The sequence below is a fragment of the Dreissena polymorpha genome, chromosome 4 (genome assembly GCF_020536995.1).
Source record: "Dreissena polymorpha isolate Duluth1 chromosome 4, UMN_Dpol_1.0, whole genome shotgun sequence".
NCBI classification, from domain to species: domain Eukaryota; kingdom Metazoa; phylum Mollusca; class Bivalvia; order Myida; family Dreissenidae; genus Dreissena; species Dreissena polymorpha.
Window position 1 is genome coordinate 140,800,570 of NC_068358.1, and position 21,204 is coordinate 140,821,773.

Below are 21,204 nucleotides of genomic sequence, written 5' to 3' on the forward strand. Positions count from 1 at the left end.
TGTAATTATATACGTGCCTGTGTCGGCAATAATAAAGCCATAATATTGATGCGTACCGTTAATTTTTACTTACTGAAAATATGTATTGACTACATTTTGGGCCGCGAATATGGCTGAACATTGATTCACATAAACATTTTAAAAAGAAGGGAGTGAGAAAAAAAAATTTATTTAGATGTTTGTATCATTATTTTTTCTATTAACATGGGAGACTATTTTTCGCTATGAATACAACCGTGAAATAAAATACAGCATTACACCTAAATCATTCATTTTTCTCTATGCGTCTAGTGTTGTTCAATTTCCATGTCTATAACGCATACACGTTGATATACTTGACGCATATATAAGATTAAATCCTTGCACACTATGAAGTCATATTTAACTGTGCTTATGATTTATAGAGGAGATGATGAAAATCGGCAGTCAGTGTCGTTCCTAATGGTATATTATATTTATCAGACTGGTATGACGAACGATTAAAGCGATGTGAATTGAGGAACGATTAAAGCGGTGTGAATTGACGAACGATTAAAGCGGTGTGAATTAAGCAAGATATGCCTCTTAAAATAAGCTTTAAACATGTGTGTTTAACGGTTTAAACGTTCGAGTACACTAGTAGTGATGATAGTATTACGATTAGAGTTGAATCTTTTATTATTATTTTTTTACTAATTCGTAAATAAATGTTTGGACATTAACATATGTAACCAGTCCGATATGCTAGGTGGTTCAGATGTAAAAAGTGAATTTACTTTATTTATGTCGTTTCATCGACTTGGTATCTCTTTAATACGATAAGTCGTAGGGACGATATCGAGCATACTAACTCGTAGTAGTGACATTAGAAGTAGTTAGAGCTTGACAAATCTTGATTACGACCCGTCACTAGCCAATCAGAATTAATGTGTTCATGCATATTTAAAAAACTTCTTATACAAGGGTGGCCAACATAATTTCATAAGATATCGATACCATAGATTTGCGTTCTTAAATGCTTTTTACACTGCTCGTATTTTGATCCGATGATTGTGCATCAACTGCAATAAGGGTCTCTCGTTCCGACGACATACTAAGTATTTCACACGATTTATTTGTGTCGTTCCCGTGAGTAAATTATGTCGTGTCAATAACTAATTAATCGTTGACGCAACCTAATTTGTCGATCCCACAAGTTAGATATCTAAGTAAGTTATGGGGATATTATACATAAAATGATGCACATGTCATAACTGTGCCATCGTGTGCTTGATTATTGCGATATACATTTATAAGATATTTGAGGAAACGTATCCAATGATTGTTGAACAACTGACCATCAGTTACAAGACATGAAGTTCAAAAAGAAAATAATACATTAGAGCATATGACAAGTCGATAGTGTATCGTGTTGTATCCTTATTTTTGGTGTTGTGTAAATAGAAGTTCTTTGAATGAATCGATGCGAAGAAAACACAAGTTTATGTATGTAATAAAATGAGCTTTATGTTACCAACACTACTTAGGTACAGTTATGGTTTATTTACCACACGTTCTATTGGATTTGTTCAAAGGGTGGTCTGTTAAACCAATTGTATTGCAATATACCGTAACAGTACAAGATACTTTCACAAGGGAACGTAATTAGTTTTTCGTTGATTTACAACGCATGTGTATGTTATCCATATTACAAAACTGTTCAATCATATTATTCTCATGAATAATTACTGGTGGTAAGTATTATATATAATTATCAACGCTTTATTACATATAAAAGTCGTAAAAGATTGTCAAATTGTAACCCCTCAACATACAATCAAACTAAGCTTTAAAAGTAACTTTAGCATTAATCATTAATCATCTATAAGTTAATACTCATTAATAACATCTAGCAAAAAAGTTGTAAAACTACGAAACATTGCAACATGGTTTGGTTCAAGCATTTAAACTTATTTGTGTGAATTTAAATCGTCTAGCTGCATTATAATGGCATGTATACCACACATTAAACTGTGCGGTTTAGTAATACTTAATATTTGTTACTATCAAGACGTTTATTAATTGCCAGATTTGTTAAAATATGCAAACGTTTATTGAGTGTCATATATGTTCACATATAAATTCGTTATATTATTATGCTTTGTCTTTGCCATATTTCTTTTGTGATGATGTATTTGGCCGAAGGCAGCAGTTCGGTATGCAACTAATTTTTGAAACTTTGATTTATCACACATGTTGCATACCTAATGAATATATATATACAGTGCCCATTTTCATGCAAAATATCGTTTGTACGTTGGAGTTAACAGTTCCGACAATAGTTCATTGAAGTAGACGTTTTACATTTACCCCCCGCGACTGACATACAAAATACAAACAGATTTTGTCTCGTTTCACTTAGCATGTAGCAGCGGGATGTCCTTGTTAAACCTAATACTTGTTTAGAACCGTAATTGCACGAACAAAGCAGTAGCTGCACTCTTAAATGAATAACTTGCATTATTGTGCATGACAACAAAAAAGCGGGGTTTCTTTGATCTCAACTTATCAAATAATACCACTAAAAGTGTATTTGTCTGATAGTGTATTCTTTGTTTTATATTTAAACCTATTACTTTTCTTTATATTACATGTAGATAAACAAATATATCACGATATATCTTATATTCAATAATAATAATATATTAGTTTATCAATTAATTTGACGAGTTACATAATGTACCATGTAATACGTGTATATGACTAAATACATGTATAACTTACCGTTTCGAAATAATGAACACAACATAACACACACTACTAACACAAGATGAAAATTGAACTCCGTCAAGTAAAGTATCCCCATTTTCAAGTTAACTTCCATATCCAATATCATCTAAACTAAATGTCCTTTTAATTATAACATTTCCGCATTTAAAACAGTGGCTGTTGCATTTTGTTGGGATTTTCAGCCAAAAGTAAATCCTTTTCCATGTCAGCGTTGACTTTCTACGATTATTTATTAAAATCTCCGGATATCATTGCCGTCCATAATATGATCAAAATCGATAGTCGCCTCATTCTAACAAATCGCCGATGTTCATGACGTTGAAAGATCACAACAGAGACAAGTAATTTCAACGGGCTGAAACATTTAAACAAGAATATGAAGTACCAAAATTGTGGTGATTTTAATTTGCTAATACTATCATCATACGACATCGGACGAGGAAAAGCTTTTAAAGTATTCACCAGTTAGCGTGTAACTAAAGCTGAAGGATGCCATGTATTTACCGGAATATAACGTTATAGATGAAACACGCGTTAATTTAACTCGCTGTGTTAAAACAACGCCGCGTGGTTATTGTATTACGAACACGAGAATTAAAATCAATTCAAAAGATTTCTTTCTTCTTAATTAAAATGTCTATTACATGTCTTCAACATACTTGTGTTTGTGTCTTTAAAAACTATCAATAGTCGCGTACATAGTAAACTCCTTAATATAGAATCTTCCATAGCAAACATATTAATAATTAAATGTGTGCATACAATTTATCTAAAATGTTTCATGTGCTGATTAAAAATTAGTATAATCTGGAATTGTTCTCTGTACTCTGTAAAATAATGTGTGTACATTTACTTTTGATGTGATACGTATTTCCCAAAATAACGTGTTCAAATTGCGATTTTTTTAAATCGTACCTGTATCAAATATTACTATTTTAGAATTAAACATTCCGAACATATTACTCATAGTGTTATAAATAAGACGTAGAAAACGTATTCGTATAACCTTGTTATGTGCTTCTAAATTGAAGTGAATATTATCAATTTCATCCGTATCGTAATATTCGCTAAGGGCCAAACGTATTTTAGTAAGCATACTCATAAAGTCAAGTGAACATATTATGAATTTGAATACAATGGTTGTAAAAAAAATAACGGTTACATTTTCGTAAATATTAATATTCCGATTAATAATGTATTGTTATTGTCAACATCATCTTAATTATATCTATCACACTGCCTCCTTGTAAATGTTAGTCAAACAGCCGCCAATGAATCCCTTAAGTAAAGATTTGATATTGTAGCTAAGAATCAATGTCTATCATCTATATACGAACACATAATTCAGTTATTATCGTGCATATGATCTAAAGCATGAACCACAAGCGGCTTAGATATATAGCGTCTTTGAGATAAAGCGTTGTTTGCACAACTACACCATAACGCGAATATGAGTTGGGAGATGAATGCTTAGTGGTTTATTTAATAAAGCGTTTTGATAACTGATTTCGATAAACAAAACAGGAACATAAGCAAGTTTTTGATGATGTTTAATATATGGTTTATATATTCCCTATTAAAGAACATTATATGATAAGTGCCCACGAAGACCAACTGTGTTTTTAATGTCTTTTCATAATTGCTGATGCATACAAAACGCATCTTATTGCATTATACAACTTACTGACATTAAAGACGTTAGGTTACGATGTTTGAAAAACAACCATTACCTATTTTTACAATACTTGAACAACATAATCATACTTGGTCAACATGTAGCCTATTAAATGAAAAAATAATTAGTTTCGTTATTCATAATAATTTCTGTACGCCGTCCATTCAAGTATTTAGGATTCATGCGCATGTCAATTTTGTACGCTGTGTTCTGATAACTGGAAAGATTGATTAATAATAAAATTCACTTACAAATCAGTTAGTTGGTGTTTAAGCATAATGTGTATTACAAAACGTGCCATGAATGTTCGTAAATTTTGAAATATGTGTCTACTTTGATAATAGTTTGCATGAAAAAAACATTGGATGCTAAGTGAATATATTCATATATTGAGAATCACAATGCACATTTGTATCCTTTACAAATTTGTCTTGCGTCTTGTATTTGTGTTTTAATACATATGTTGTCTATAACGGAAAACATTGCCATAACTCTCATCTCGGACAAATCTTCGCTTCAAGCGACGAAATGAGTCTGTCATATAAAACAATTATTGAGAACACACTACACGATAATCATTGGATACCACGGGCAGTGTATTTTACTTGTAATTGTCACCTAAATTAATTTAAGCGAACTTTCATTTTAAGTATAGCATTTATTTACAAGAAATCTTTGCATACATATCACAACGCACGATGGTAAAACTAGCATGGCAAAATTGTCGTAACATTTAAACAAAAGTTTTATCTTGATTTCAAAGCAAGTATGGTTCAACAAAATATATTTGCATTCATCTCATGTTTTACAGAATCATTCTTGTTTGAGATATGTATAAAACAAATAAGCATTACATTCACAAAGGATAAATGAATATTAAAGTGATAGCAGTGCCTTTATGTACAATCAGTTTGTATTGAATCAAACATGTTTCGTTCTAAGTTTTTACTATTACAGTACATGCTTCGGTGTACGCTGCAATAGACAATGCTTTCTATCATTTGTGTTAATCAAAATACCTATTTGATACAGTGCCATGTTTGAACATAGTTGCTGATTAGTACTTACTATGCTTACATAGGATAGAATCATTAAATAGCCACCTGTATCCCTATATAAAATCAAGTACCGGATAATAAATGATACTTCATTATGGGATTGTGATTCGAATGTATAGTGTGTGCTCCTTCGAAATTATAATGATTGTTATATTTCAAAATTATAATTATTATTTTATATTTTATACTTACTGATTATATACTATATGCTGATATATATTATACAAGTACAGCTATAATTCGTAATTGTGCCATTGCTAGTTAACTTATATGTGGTTTGGATTCGTACTGTTATATTCATACTCCATCAAAATACAATTAATGTTTTACCTTAATGATTATACAAGTATTAAAAAGCATCCATATGACGCAATAAACACTGGTAACATGTTATTTAAAACGAGTTTTGCTCAATTATCTGTAAAGTTAATCCACAACTATTTTATAACATTTCTGCTTAATCCACTTACAGTACTACATTCATGTATTTTTTATTATTGTTTTGTTTAACACTAGAAATTTTAAAGTGTATGTGTTAAATAATCATGTTCTGTTCTGTATAAAATCAAGCAAGGTGTTAATACAATTCATTTTAACGATATGGCATAGATTGCCAAACATACATGTGTTTTCTCGACATTTCATCCCATTTCAATCTCGACGCCCATTTTTGCAAGTAACCTCACGCCCTAGACATTTTAATACAACCAATTGTATCGACCCAAAAGTCAAATAGATCTGATGTCATTAAATGTACAATTCGACATTAAATAAATAAAAAAGAGATATGCGCTAAGAGATTTGAACATAACTAAAATAATGAGACGTGAAGAATGCGAAGTTATTGCTTTATAATGCAATATCATGGAGTTTATGTAAATGTTAGAGATACGGTACGTTTCCTCAAGAATTAATATGAAATTAAACATTAAATAAAAGACCCTTTTATCGTATAGATTTCATAATGCACTTTCGTCACTATGCAAACCACGCATGATATAGAACACTGCAACAAATGCGATAGAAGGGCCCTACATGTTCGTAAAAAGGAAACACTTGCTATAAATAAATGTTAATGCCCTTTACGGTGCAATAATTGTTGAATTATTATGTGTATCTATGCGTGTCATGGTTGCACGGTAAACAATGCCAATGCCATTATTTGGCTGGTATATAACTACACAATGTGGTCGAGAAGCATGCAACATATTGGGATAAATTACTATTACATTACACTTTGAGGGATCGTAAGTGCATACCTTAGAACTGTTTCGCTATGCCATTTTACAAATCGACTACAAGTTTTTAAGTCTTCAATTATATTTGGTAATAACTACGTCATGTAAACATTAGTATATAACGTAAGCATTGTTGAGCACCGGAAACACAAAACTTTGCAAAAGCAATACAATGTTATTAAAACATCGTCTTCTTTACATACTGGTTTGTGGTTACATTGGATAAGCGCAATGTCAGGTTGACATATTAAACATGTACTTAATAGAAAACTGCGCGATTCTGGTAGGTTGAAGCTGACTGTTATAAATTTGGGAAAAAATATATAGACAGAAACGTGATAAATATTACATCAATAACGTCCCAAAAGTTTTGCTACAAATAAAAACAGAAATGCACAAGGTTTTACTTTGATTTAAATCTGTTTTGGAACGTATCGGTGTCTCAGAAGGTCCATACAAATTTCGTCCTATTCCATTACATTAGCACCAATAACATGTGCCAAAATATTAGTTAACATTATAATTTGGCTAAAGCAAGACATAACAGAAAAGACAAAATAGATAGGTATATAGCGCAGGCGTAACAAAAATAAAATAAAAAAGTGTTGATGTATATTAATACAAGTTCCGTCACGCATATATTAAATGTATAAGGTAAATATTGTCAAACAATCTAAAGACAATTTAATTACAATACTAGTCAATTTTAATAACTTGTTCATCAAGTACAATTATGTAAGTTTTATTTTTAAATGAAATGAATTAAAATACAATTACAGTGAAAATAAAATAAAACATATATTTTATGCAATAATAAAGTCTTACCTTTTACAGAACTTATGGAGTTAAGATAAACTAAAATTAAAATCCAATGATAGTTGTAATTAATCCAAAACTTTGTTATCATTTTTAATTACTTTGTCAATATTTGATATCGCCTTTCATTTAACACTATTACGACTTCCAAACGTTTAATTTGTATATGACGTTTCTTGAACGAATTGTTAAATCGACGTCAAAACTGCTTAAGCTATCGACTGTAAATATGTTAAACAACTCGTATTAACTATTTACGTCCAATGTATCAATGTTGCTTTTTATTAACACAAGTTCAAACAAATCCAAAAAGTGCGTTCCAAAACACTGCTGTAAATCAGAATGCATTTAGCAAAGCTTTGTACAACAACGCACACGCAAAATTCGACCTTCAGGTATCCAGCTACTTATGAGTCGATCTCAGTGTGTTCTCACCACACCACAAGTGTACTTACAGTATAGGAAATAATGAGGAACCGGTTCTTAATGGATTCCTGTGCTCGCCCACTAGGCTAGCGCCGCAAGCGCAAAAAGATAATACAATCATAACAATGCAATATTATCAACAGTATGCTCAGCTCTCTGTTGTTTTGCTGTATATGTAATGCAAATATCATGTTCGACAGACGGAAAAGACACATTTAAGTAATACAACGTTCTTTGTGTAAACTTAACTGCACTGAACGGTAAAGGCAAAACATTTAAATATATTTTTTGCATACCTGAAGCTTATAAATTTCCAGTCGTTGTTATTGTATGTGTACCGCCAAGCATGAATTTTGCAATATAACCTTTGAAATGTACGTTAATGAAGGAATGCCTACGTAAGTTAAGAAAACGAAAATCGCATTTAAGTATGTTGAAAAACACACAAATAAGACAGTAATGTTAAATAAACGGCTATGTCAAAAAATGCATCTTGTTAATTTCTACAGTTTAGAATAGTGCACCAAAAGTATATTTTGTTTTATTATTCAATTCCAATAGTAGTGTACAAACATTTTAATCCATAAATATTGTTCTAACAACGAATTCAGACTAAATGAAGAAATTCAAGTCTGAAAATATTACGATATAACATTTAAAAAACAGTTTAAAAAAACAACATTTTTACATTAACTGTTGTGACAATGCGTGAATAAGGACATCATTATTGCTGTCAAAAATATATAATCGATTTCATGGCGTTATCAGCGTGATATACTGACGTACCGGTTAAATATATGGCTTTTAATTTAAGGTTAATCGTTTAACTTGATAAATATCTGGCGGATGTATTGCATAATTCGTATGATTGCAACTATTATATAACTCGCCGATATGATAATTACACCGACAGTGTGTGCATTTAACGATCAGCAATCTTTTTTTTTAATAAAATGACAGACAGACAGACAGACAGTTTATTCAGACTTATACACAAGTACATCGTCTTCATACTTAAGTTTACATATTATTTTCTGTCACGTAACTAGGTATAACAAATAAACATTACATAACATAAATATACATTTAGGAATACAAATACAAATCAACTATCAAAGCGGTAATGAAACTTATGGAACAGTATTATTCAGAATCGTATTTCTTATAACAAGCGCTTCTTTTATATATTTACATACATTGTAAATTACTGATTTGTCACATGAAAGTAATAACTTGTGGATTTTATATACAGATGGGTTTACATAATAAATACGGCTTATAAATTTTTTCCTTAAATCAGAATAACAGCGGCATATACAAATAAAATGGTACTCATCTTCTAAATCCAAGTCATTGCAACATAAACAATAACGTTCATTACGTGGTATGTTATTTTGGGCGTATCTGCCAGTTTGAATTCTCAAAGGATGTGCAGAGACTCTTAGTCTTACAAAAAATAATCGCAGACGTCTAGGAAGTGAGTCTAAATATGTTTCATATTCCAAACAGCTTTTAAAAACTTTATACATATCTAATACCGTACTATTATTCATTTTACCGTACCACTCTTGTTTAAAATTGTCAACAAGTCTACATTTAAACTCGCTAATAAAACTATTAACTTGAACAACGTTTGGATTTTCAAAAACATAACCAAATCCAAAATAATTTAACATGCTCTTGACAGTTGAGACCCAGTTCGTATAACCTTTATTACAATCGTTCAAGGCTTGTTTGTACACATTTTGCATTATGATATTTTCATTTCTCAAAATTTTAAACCAATATTTAATAATTTTAACAAATCTGTTTATATACAATGGATATCTACCTAATTCTCCATAAACAGCAACATTAAATGTATTTATTTTCACCTGCAGCAAGCGTTTGCAAAATTTTAAATGTATACGTTCTATATCATCTGACTTCGTGAAACCCCACACTTCCGAGGCATAATTTAATATAGAACCCACAAAAGAGTCAAATAACTGGCAAAATATTTTCGGTTTTATGTCAAATTCATTGCATTTAAACAATAATGTATTCAATGCTTTAAGGGCTTTACCAACCAAATGTTCTTGGTTTAATTTAAAACTTCCAGTATAATTCAACACCGTGCCTAAATAGTTAAAGTTATCAACAACTTCGATATAATTACCATTGTATGACCATTTTTCATTTTCTTTTAATCCCCCTCTTTTCCGAAAAACCATTATTTTAGTTTTTGCAGTGTTAACATTTAGCCCCCAAGCATTGCAGTATACATACAATTTATCTAAATGTGATTGGACCTCAGCAGGTGACTTGCCTAAAATAGCCATGTCATCGGCAAAAAGTAATAAAATCAACACAATATCATCTATACTCAAACCAGAGTTAATGCTATCTTGTAAGTAAAGTTCAAGATCTTCGACAAATAAAGAAAACAAGATCGGCGACATTACCTCCCCTTGCCTCAGTCCAACCGCATAGCTAAAATAATCTGAATAAGATGAACATGATTTAACACGTGACTTAACATTCGCATACATATCCTTCACTATTCAAAGCAATTTACCTTGTATACCAGACTTAAACATTTTCAACCATAATGCATCGCGGTAAATACTATCAAAACATTTTAACATATCGACGTAAATAACATACAAACGTTTATTTTCATTCAAATAATTTTGAACAATTGACATCAGAATAAAAATAGCATCAACAGTTGAATAACCTTTTCTAAATCCGAACTGCGCATCCGAAATAATAGTGTTTTCATTGCAAAAAGTTTCAATGCGTTTATTTAAAATCGTGGTAAATAATTTTGAGAAACAGCTAACTAAGGTAATCCCTCTATAGTTATTTACATCATTAACTGAACCTTTTTATGCAAAGGGATTATAACCCCTTCTGTCCATTTATCTGGGAAAAAGCCCGATACAAAAATACCGTTAAACACATCGCATAAATGGGTAGATAAAATATCACTACATTCAAGAAAATATTCATTCAACATACAATCACTACCCGATGATTTATTACGTTTTAAATGTTTAATCGCATTACGAACTTCCTCAACAGATATAGGCAAGTCAAGTTCAGGAAATGAAGAATTTTCTAAGTTAAAATCATTATTTAAGCAGAAATCCTCTGCTTCAATATTACAAACATCTGATATATTACTACTTAGGTTTTCAAAAAACTTTGTAAATTCTTCTAAAGATATTTTATTTTTAATAACTCTATTTTTAGATTTGAAAAAACGCCAAAAGTCCCTTGGTTTGTGTTTTCTTAAATTTTCAATCTCAATCATTTTTTGCCTATAACAACATGCTTTCTTCTTTCGAATTAAGTCCTTATAAATCCTCTTACAGGTACATAAAAGTTCTCTATTTATATCAGTTTTACTTGAGTTAAAAATACGTAGAGCGTCGTGGTACACATTTCGTGCAGTATCGCACTCGTTATCAAACCAGTCTGCATTCTTAATACAGCTATTTACATTAAAACTAGGGTTAGTGTTATAAACGTATGTTTTACTAAATAACGGGTCCGCAACACTGCGAATGGTTTCAGTAAATCTATTCAAAACATCATTGATTGCCGTTCTACTTGAATAATCTACATGCTGTACAATAGAATTGAATACAGGTAACCTAGAAATAATACCTGAGCGAAATTGACCTCGTAACACATCGTCCCATTTATACTTGACATCAGTGTGAGACTTGTACTCAGCTGAGACATTGTTACATAATAATGAAAAATGTAACGGGGCGTGATCACTAAATTCATTAAAATCATGGACGGTAAAATCAGATATACTAGAAAAACTGTATTCGTTTGCCAACAAATAATCAATTACAGATGTACCGTTATTGGAATAAAAAGTTTGTTTACAACTATTACCAACTCTACCATTAGCAATACGTAAACACGTAGATTTACATAAATCAAGTAATTTTAATCCATGGCTATTTATTGAGATATCAACTGAGGCCCTTACAGGAGTGTTATCTGGACAGTAATCGTCATCATCATAAACAGTATTAATTTTATCATGTACAATGTAATCGAATTTATTGCCAACCCTAAAATGCATAGTATTCGAAAATAAATTTTATTAATATGACAGGTATAATACAAATCTGTAATTATCAATCAATTACATTGTGCGGATTGTGTAAATTGTTGATAAATCAAAATTAATTACAATGTCTATATACTTAACCAAATATAGCATACATTAAAAATACATCTAAGTATTTAGCGATTAAATGGGTAATAATTTTTAACACTTCATAAAATGTAAACCTACGACACAGTGTAGAACTCACGATTCTGTTGCCACCTATTAAATGTACATACAAATCAAACAACCTTTACGTTACCTGAATCCGTCAGTCGTCGTTTTTTTAAATTATGCAATGACCAACTCAAGTGTTACCTTGAATAAACCCTTGAATCGGTAAATTTTATGAACCCATTTATGCCTAGCGTCTAAAAAAAGGCCTTGGCAAACAGCATAATGCGGCGTCTAATCTGGGTCTACGCTGTTTGCTTAAAGAAATTTCTGTAAGAAATATTCTAAATATAGAAATAAATATACTAGACATCCGTAATTTTGGAAATAAATTGATCCAATTTAGAAGGATGGGAGAGTGCACTTGGATAAATGGGTTAAAATAATAATGTCGTTAATTGCGAATTATACCTAGCAGGCAATTTGAATTGATATGTTTAGTCGTTTGGGTCGTTTTGTAATTCAACGCGTTTGCCCTGTTTTTGTAATTATGCAACGACCGATTCAAGTGTGATATTTAATATACAATGGTATCGTTTAATTGTATACACTTATATTATCGTTTAATTCGATTAATATCGTGTAGGCCATTTTAATGGTTAGGATACGCCATTCAAAATTCAACACGTTTACCTCAATATGTTATGATGAAATTTCTAGACGAATATATGCCAATTGACACGTTTTACATATGATTCCAAACGATCGAAATGTATTATCCTATTCGTGTCATAATGTTATTAATTAGCCAAACAGTTAATTATATCATTTTATATAATATATGTTTTCATTGACATCAACACGTGAATAACCGAGATAATGTCTATCTAGTTATACGCTCACAATGTTATGTTTACTGACAAGACATAGCGCCGCATAAAACGTACCTATAGTTAATATATTGCATATTGTGGTCTTACAATTTGATTTGATGGACCTAACATTGACCCATATAATGTACTCAGACTATGATAGTTCTGTTGGGCATGAAATAATATTACACGAATGATTCTGATTCTAATTGATCAATATATAGATAGGTTCTACCTTTATGCACATATCTGCCATTTACGGTGTGCGATTATTTAATATGATATTGTCTGGAATGCGTTTGGGGTTGAATTACAGTATGCGGATTATATACTACATATACTGTATGAAATAGCATATGCATTTCATCCAGTTACATGTACTAGTAGTTTTTCCTACTTGTAAAGAAAATTGTCCACCGGCATTTTAAGTTTTTTTTTCTTGTGCAAATAACTATGTGAGCACATGCATTGCCATGGCGTCCAAACTTAACTGCTCTATTGTATAATTGTCAGTCAATGTTTTCATAATTAACAAAGTTCCAAATATTTTTTCAATAAAAAACGCGAACAACACTTCTATGGCATAGCACTGTTGAGTACGCGTCATTTTGTTGGATGACTCTTATTATCTTTATTTCATATTTTGTAATTGCGAGTTCATAAATTCAAATGATCCATCTACGTGATCACTAACTGCAAAATAAAAAAGGTGACATTATACTAAGTGTTAAATTGTAAAATTAATGAGAAAACATTTAAAAAATATTGAAAAATGTTCTGCGAAATATCATTTAAGGGACGTCTATTTTAGTAAGTTTATATTTAATTTGAAGTTATGATACAAATATCTAAAATAGAACCAGTTTGAAATGTTTCCATGACGTGTTTGTAATCATAAATAGTTAGTTTGTTGTCTTTTGCTTTCGCAGTTATTCCCGTTTTAACAATTTGAACAAGATATACGATCATCTTAATTACATACTGTATCTTAATATACAAAACTGTAAATTCACAAACCTCTTTTTAATACATAATATATTATATGGTGCTTTTGCAATACTCACTCTCTGAAAGTGCACAATAAAATCTCAGATGTACATACAGACTTGACTTTTAAACATATTATGTTTAGCGACAACATTATCATGCTCCATTCGAAAACAACGTCGAAATCAGAGTGGTCAAAACAATTAATATCACAAGCTCAATACACATGTCATTTGATGCTAGGAGTTCCAGTCACTGTGTAACAGAAGTAAGGCGTGATAGTAAGGCTACACATGCGCATGAGTGTGATCAGTAGATTACGCGATTAGAAGTACAGTTGGATCATACTATTAATGTAATATGACAAGATAGTACGATACTGAACATCTGCATTTCATTGCGGAAAATCAATACGTCGTCAATATTACATCTCATCTAAACAAACTAGATAGTCTAGTCAGCATATTTGTCGTTAACGATAAATAAGCATATGTCATACACTACTTCCTTCATAATATTATAACAATCCTACAAGAGATACTGCTCCATACTAATATCGTGATTGGAATGAAAAACAAGACTAGACGAACATATATTTGCCAAATATTACAAGCATTACTTAAATGCCAAAACTGACGAGGAGAGTGATCTGTATGTAAATGTGTATCCGTCTTAGATGTATTGTGCCTCTAGTAGTACCACATTTTAATGGATTTCCGTCTGTACCGGAGTAATGTTGTTGTTACTACAATCACGGAAAAATAATCTTACATAATAGAATAACCTTTGATATAATTCATATTGTTATCGTAGCCAATGTTTAGAAGCACTAAATATACTCTCTAGCGGTCTGCATTAACAGACAGTGTATACAAGTTTTACTTATATATAATAAGCAGTTTATGATGAGAATATTAACATAACACAAAACAAACAACAAAGAAATGCAAGGTAATTTAAAAAAAAAAAAATTCTTAAATATGGGAAACGTCCTATGTTAAGCTTATAATTTTATCGCATTAAATATGAAAATTACAAACACTGTTTATATTTTCAACACTACAGTACACTTACCGTCAGTGCACATAATCATACCGCTGAGTTGCAATTCTTTCATATCGATGTAAATACAACAAGCGCTAACAAATTGGAAGTAATTTTTCAATAAAATGCGTCAACCATTGTCTTCAGATAAATTCTAAATGTACATCATATGAGTGTGTAATGTTTCTTCAATAATAATATTGAATAATATTAATATTATCCGTTATTTGCTCATTCATTGATTATAACCGTCTAACATTGCGTCTAGTACAAACGCGGTAAACGTTAAAATGAGATGTGCTTTTATTTGTTTTCCGGATTAAAGGCATACACTGCACAATCAATCAGCACTTTTTTGCACATAACAAAGAGTTTTGGCAGCGAAATACGTTAAACGAAAATGTCCTAATGCGTAACCGAACGTCTCTTATGATGAAATATGATGCTGCAAGTTGGAACCTTAAACGATGTGCCATCCACGGAGAACATTATATGCATTTACTACTCGTCTTAATTCTCTCTTAACCGTGAATATGTACGTAATGATCATCTTATCGCAAGCATATTATTTAAGTTTTATTCTTTACACTTATAACTCGTTAACTTGAATTTCATTTTAAAGAATCTTATAAAGTCCCCCGGGGCTATGTTCTAATTTAACAGATCAGGGTATTATCAACAAACCTGCATGTCCGGATTCAACATTATATTGAAATTAACAACATAGATTCACGACACATTACGTGTTTAGACACATTATAACGACATGATAAAGCGCATGAAAGGATTATAACGTAAAGACAAAAGGAAATATCCTACACGAAATGTCCTATAATGTCACATTGACAATTGTTAATTGCATTCATATTGATTTCACAAGTTTCCAACCGTCGACATCACACATTCTAATTTGTTTCTATAAATGATTTTGATAAAATCTGAATGCGGCTACGGTCTTTAATATTTACGCCAGGATTTATCTGCTTTTTAATAAGAACACATAAGAGAAAATCCTTTTAATTCAGCAGCTCACCGTGAATTCGAGTCCCATTTAGACAAGTCATTTCATTATCTGTATTGGTTCTATTACAGGGACTTGAACAGATTACAGATAAATAAGAAATTGGTCTGGTGCATTGTAGGGTTATTAATCACATGGTATATAGACGGTCTAGATGGTTTTGAGAGAAAGCATTATGATGCCTGACTTATATGACATCTGATGCCTTTAAATATAAATTTTTGATTAATGATATGGCAAATATAACCTGCTTTTTCTAAATATTAAAGATGAGGACAAACGAATGTGTTTTTATTAAATACAAGTATTTATATAAGTCACAAACATTGAAGCTGATATTATTCAAATCATTAAATTATGCAAATACGTATTAGCTGTGAGTTAAATATCAAACATCCATATTGATGAATGCGTGTAGCATTCATATCATTATCCCGATTATATCAGTAGATGTATGTTCCATATGATACTCTTCTGGTCATGGTTATGCGATTCAGGAAATATTTGATTTAATTTACGTTGACACCAAATAGTTAAAAAGGACCGGAATGTAGATATATGTTTATACTTATTACGGAATAATACGGTATACCGTTAGTGTTTTCGTTGTTACACATTAAAATCCAGTGGGCGATGATGCGATTGTGCGAATAGTACGATTGCGACAATGCGATAGTACGATGACGACAGTGCGACAATACGATACTACGATGACGACAGTACGATAACGCGATAGTACGATGGCGAAAATGCGATAATATGTTGACGACAGTGCGACAATGCGATGGCGACAGTGTGATAGTACGAAGGCGACAATGCGACAATGGGATAGTGCGATAATACGATGACGACAGTGCGATAGTACGATGTCGACAATGCAACAAATGCGATAGTGCGATAGAACGATGGCGTCAGTGCGACAATCTGACAGTGCGATAAAACGATGACGACAGTGCGACAATACGATGGCGAAATTTCGATAGTATGATGGCGAAACTGCGATAGTTCGATAGTACGATGGCGACAATGCGATAATATGATGACGACAGTGAGACAATACGATGGCGACATTACGATAGTACGATGGCGACAAAACGATAACGCGATAGTACGATGCTGACAATGCAATGATACGATGGCGACAGTACGATATGACTATCGCATTGTCGCCGTCGTACTATCGTACTGTCGTCATCGTATTGTCGCACTGTCGCATTGTCGTCATCGTACTATCGCTTTGTCGTATTGTCGCCATCGTACTATCGCATTGTCGCCATCGTACTATCGCATCGTCGCTATCGTTCTATCGCACTATTGCATTGTCGCCCTCTGGCTTTTAATGTGTAGCCAAGATGGCACTTACGGTATTCCGTAACTTATGAACACCATTCCTTTCGTCATTGAGCAGTACCGGAAACAGTCATTGCATATACTCCTCCTCTATACAATCAGACAGCGGTTTTATTCCAAAACGTTTATCCGTTTAAGTGTATAATATTAATCGTATCGTTTTGCATATACATGTATATGTTTGCGTGAAACATGCTGTTTTATGCCACCTACAAGCATCGGTTTCGTTATGCGTTGCGCGTCGCAATAAAAGTGTGTCCCATCTGTACACTCGGTACGTACACAAGTTTGATCTTGAATAGGTGGCGGCTTATATTGTTGTCACATCTAGACAATGGCCAGCCTCAGGGTTGCAATAAAACAAGTCAGTGAATTATATGTTAGAGACATTACCACTCAATTGATATGGTCGGTGTATTGTATAAACAAATGCACGTAGCATTCTTATGTTATTTTGAGCCACACACAAGAGGTTCATTCAGACGTCATTCAAATGTGGCTTCATGGGAAGCCTACCTAATCGAGAATTCAATTGTGGTATACGCAAATGACTCAACAGAGAACTTGACAAACCTAATAAAAGAGAAATGATGTTTGCTTAATTTTCATGAGCAAGTATTCTGAAGACATTGCTGATTATTTTATTCGATTGTTACTGTTTTTCTACTGTATGCATGGTGTTCTATATTGATAGTCATAACGTTAATTTGTATATTTCATTGTCACTCATTGAAATTCACTGCCACAATTTCATCTTTGTAATTGTTTGGAGACCGTACAATTCTTCCAAATGTTAGTATTCAGAAAGACATCGCTAATAATTGCAGGAGATGCACGTGTTGCTTATTTCGAAAGCTAGGAACGCTCGCATATTACATTTGAATATATGTACTTTGCTGACTTAAGACATACTTGATTTTTCGGATCGCCGAACGATTTGAAACGTGGATAGTGATGACAATCAAAAACTAACTCGACTGTCTATATCTTCTTGTTGGCATTATAAGAACAGCATGCACATTAGGTAAATCGATGTGAAATAAAACGAGTATGTGGCAACATTGAATCATTCCATAAACAGATACATAAAATGCATACAATGGAGCAACAAGCAATCTTATGCAGTACATTTATTGCCATATAATTATTCACATACTTTTTTAGCGTAATAACTTAACATTTTATTACAAACAATACTATGTTCATATGCAGTTTTGAGGAGAAGGAGTAAGCATCGAATCATGTTCATTAATTTATATGCAGGGGTAAAACTTCGGTTTAATCTCATACCTCATAAGCCGATTTTTAAACTGCATTTCACTGTTATAAAGGACTGTTGATAAATTCGAATACTGTGTTTAAAAGCTCAGAGTATCGTGTATAGTTCAGGGCATACACAACAAGTCAACTTCAAATCTATACCACATAAGCTGTTAAGTAATGTATCCTTCTGTTATTTACCATTAAATATCTAACGGCTCTTATGTAGTGCAAAATAACAGTATCAGTATCAACATATTAGTAGAAGGTCAACACATATTGAGAGTGTCCTAGTGGTCGAGATATTAAAAACGTATAATTCATTAACCGTTTATCCTAATGGTATTATTCACATTGTGTTAAAATTCTAAGCTTATTGTATCGCTGTCTATAGCAACACGTTATTAGGGGTACAATGTTTCGATGTATTTTTGTAACTATGGAGTCTTTGTGTTCTGTTGCATTAATGCGATTGACAATCTTTTTACATTTAAAAAACTTAAATAGTTTATGGACTGAGTTTCGTTTTGGACTGCATGATGTTATTCATCGCACATGTAAATGAACTACATTGTGATTCAAACAGTTTGTATATATTTGAGGGTTTCGCCAACTTGTTAATTTGAACAATTACAATCCCATTAAAACAAACAACAATATTGATAAAATTTATAAATGGATATATGTGTTGATTGATTAAAGTGACCCCATAAAGTAGTTTGTACATTCACATTTATATTGATTTGGGAGTGTTTGAAGCATTCGAATGTACTTGAAAGTTTACATTTATTTTTATTGTTTGTAACTGTTACTGTAAACACGTATAATTTCCTTTAAATTTATTATAATTGTAAAATATTTAAAATAAAGTCGATACGGACAGTGTTTAGTTTAAATGATCAATGAAATATATAATGTTTAAGTTTTTTTATTTATCATTTAATTACTTTAAGTTGGTATAATACATATTTCATATGAATGCGTTTTTACTTTAAATATATGGAAGTTATTAACCATATCAACGATTTTTTTTCAGCGAAACTTTATGATTAAACATAACTAAGTCGTAAATATGTTTCGTATTAAAATTGGTCTCTCTTTTACTTTGATCAGTTATACGCCCACTAGAACTATTTGGGTACATTTTACTTATTGATATTAACGAACAGGTATAGATTTTGCTATATCACAACTTCAAACTATATCATAGTTATTGCAGTACCTCACTACTTGCGAAAACGGCGAATGTATTTATTACATAGACTGCATATAATGCTCACTGTTGTGGTGTTATGCACTCCCGTTGCTTGTTAATGCATCGGGTATTTAGGCTTATTATAAACACATGGTGTTGATTATTAAAAGAGTTAAATCGTATCATTTGTGTAGGTAAACCTGTGAACCGTATACCAGTACGTTACGAAATGATATACACTACGCTTGTAGATGGACCGCAATTCTCTAGATTATGTTTAGCCGTTTATAAATAGCTAACATATTAATGCTTATTTATATAAATTATGTAATAATATTGCAACGAAAAATATTATATTGGATGAAACGACAGTTATTTAATTGGATTTTAAACCCTCAGTATTAAATAGCGTCTAGACTTAGACACAAATTAAAGATATAATGCAATTTTTTAGTCGGTTAAACCGGTTTATTGCATCATTTAGTGTGTTGCGCTATGTTTTGTGTGTACTTGCTCATTGTTTCAAAGTGGTAAAGGATTTTATTAACGCTTCCGCTGGTGATTCACATTATATTATATTCACATTTAATTGATTTTTTATTGAAAATGAATCTAACCAAAAAAGTCCATCTACCCTTACTAGAACAAAAGCATTAAACTAGAAACAAAATAAACAAATCACTTTGTGGATTGCAAAATCCCTGTTCCCATATCAAGTGAGATTAACACGTATACTGCTCTGGTCGTAACATTATGTACATGACACTCCTTACTTTGTATTAATACGGAAAAGTAGAGAACATAATCAATGATATTCAATCAGAACGATCGGACACTCAACTGTTCATATAAACTTTATTAGACTAATGAGCACCTAATTTTACTTTAACACCACGAAGACAGATTTCCACACTGCGATGCTGTTATCCAAAGTCTTACCTTAGCAGGTTACGTTTTCTGTACACTTTCCAACTGTGACAACACGCCTACAGTTATGAATTTCAATATTTGCATACTTGATACTTCCCCGCAGAATTTTGCAACTTAGAATAAATATAGGTCATGGTTTGACTCTCTGAGTGTGATTATAAATAAGAAATAACACCATAACTAAACAATTACTGTTCCTATACACTTTTTTTCAAATTTTGCAAAGCTACATTTTACGATAATTTGATATTCTTTATCAAGATTAAAACTCACAGGTAGTCCTGAGTATCCAAAATGATGGCGTTCACTTCGTGGACTATAAGGGTTAAAAGTACCTGCATAGAACGTGTATACAT

At 31.7% G+C, this 21,204-nt stretch overlaps 1 protein-coding gene across 3 annotated transcripts in view; it reads right to left on the reverse strand.

The window, feature by feature from the left end:
* LOC127879568 (vascular endothelial growth factor receptor 1-like) overlaps positions 1-21,204 on the reverse strand; it is a 100,635-nt gene that overhangs the window by 15,762 nt on the left and 63,669 nt on the right. The window contains exon 1 of one of the 3 annotated variants that reach the window (XM_052426508.1): positions 7,545-7,828. The exons of the other annotated variants lie outside the window; for them this stretch is intronic. Coding sequence (XP_052282468.1) covers positions 7,545-7,626 — 82 coding nt within the window. The 5' untranslated portion in view covers positions 7,627-7,828. Of the gene's footprint in view, positions 1-7,544; positions 7,829-21,204 lie in introns of those variants that run through there. 3 annotated transcript variants of the gene reach the window in all.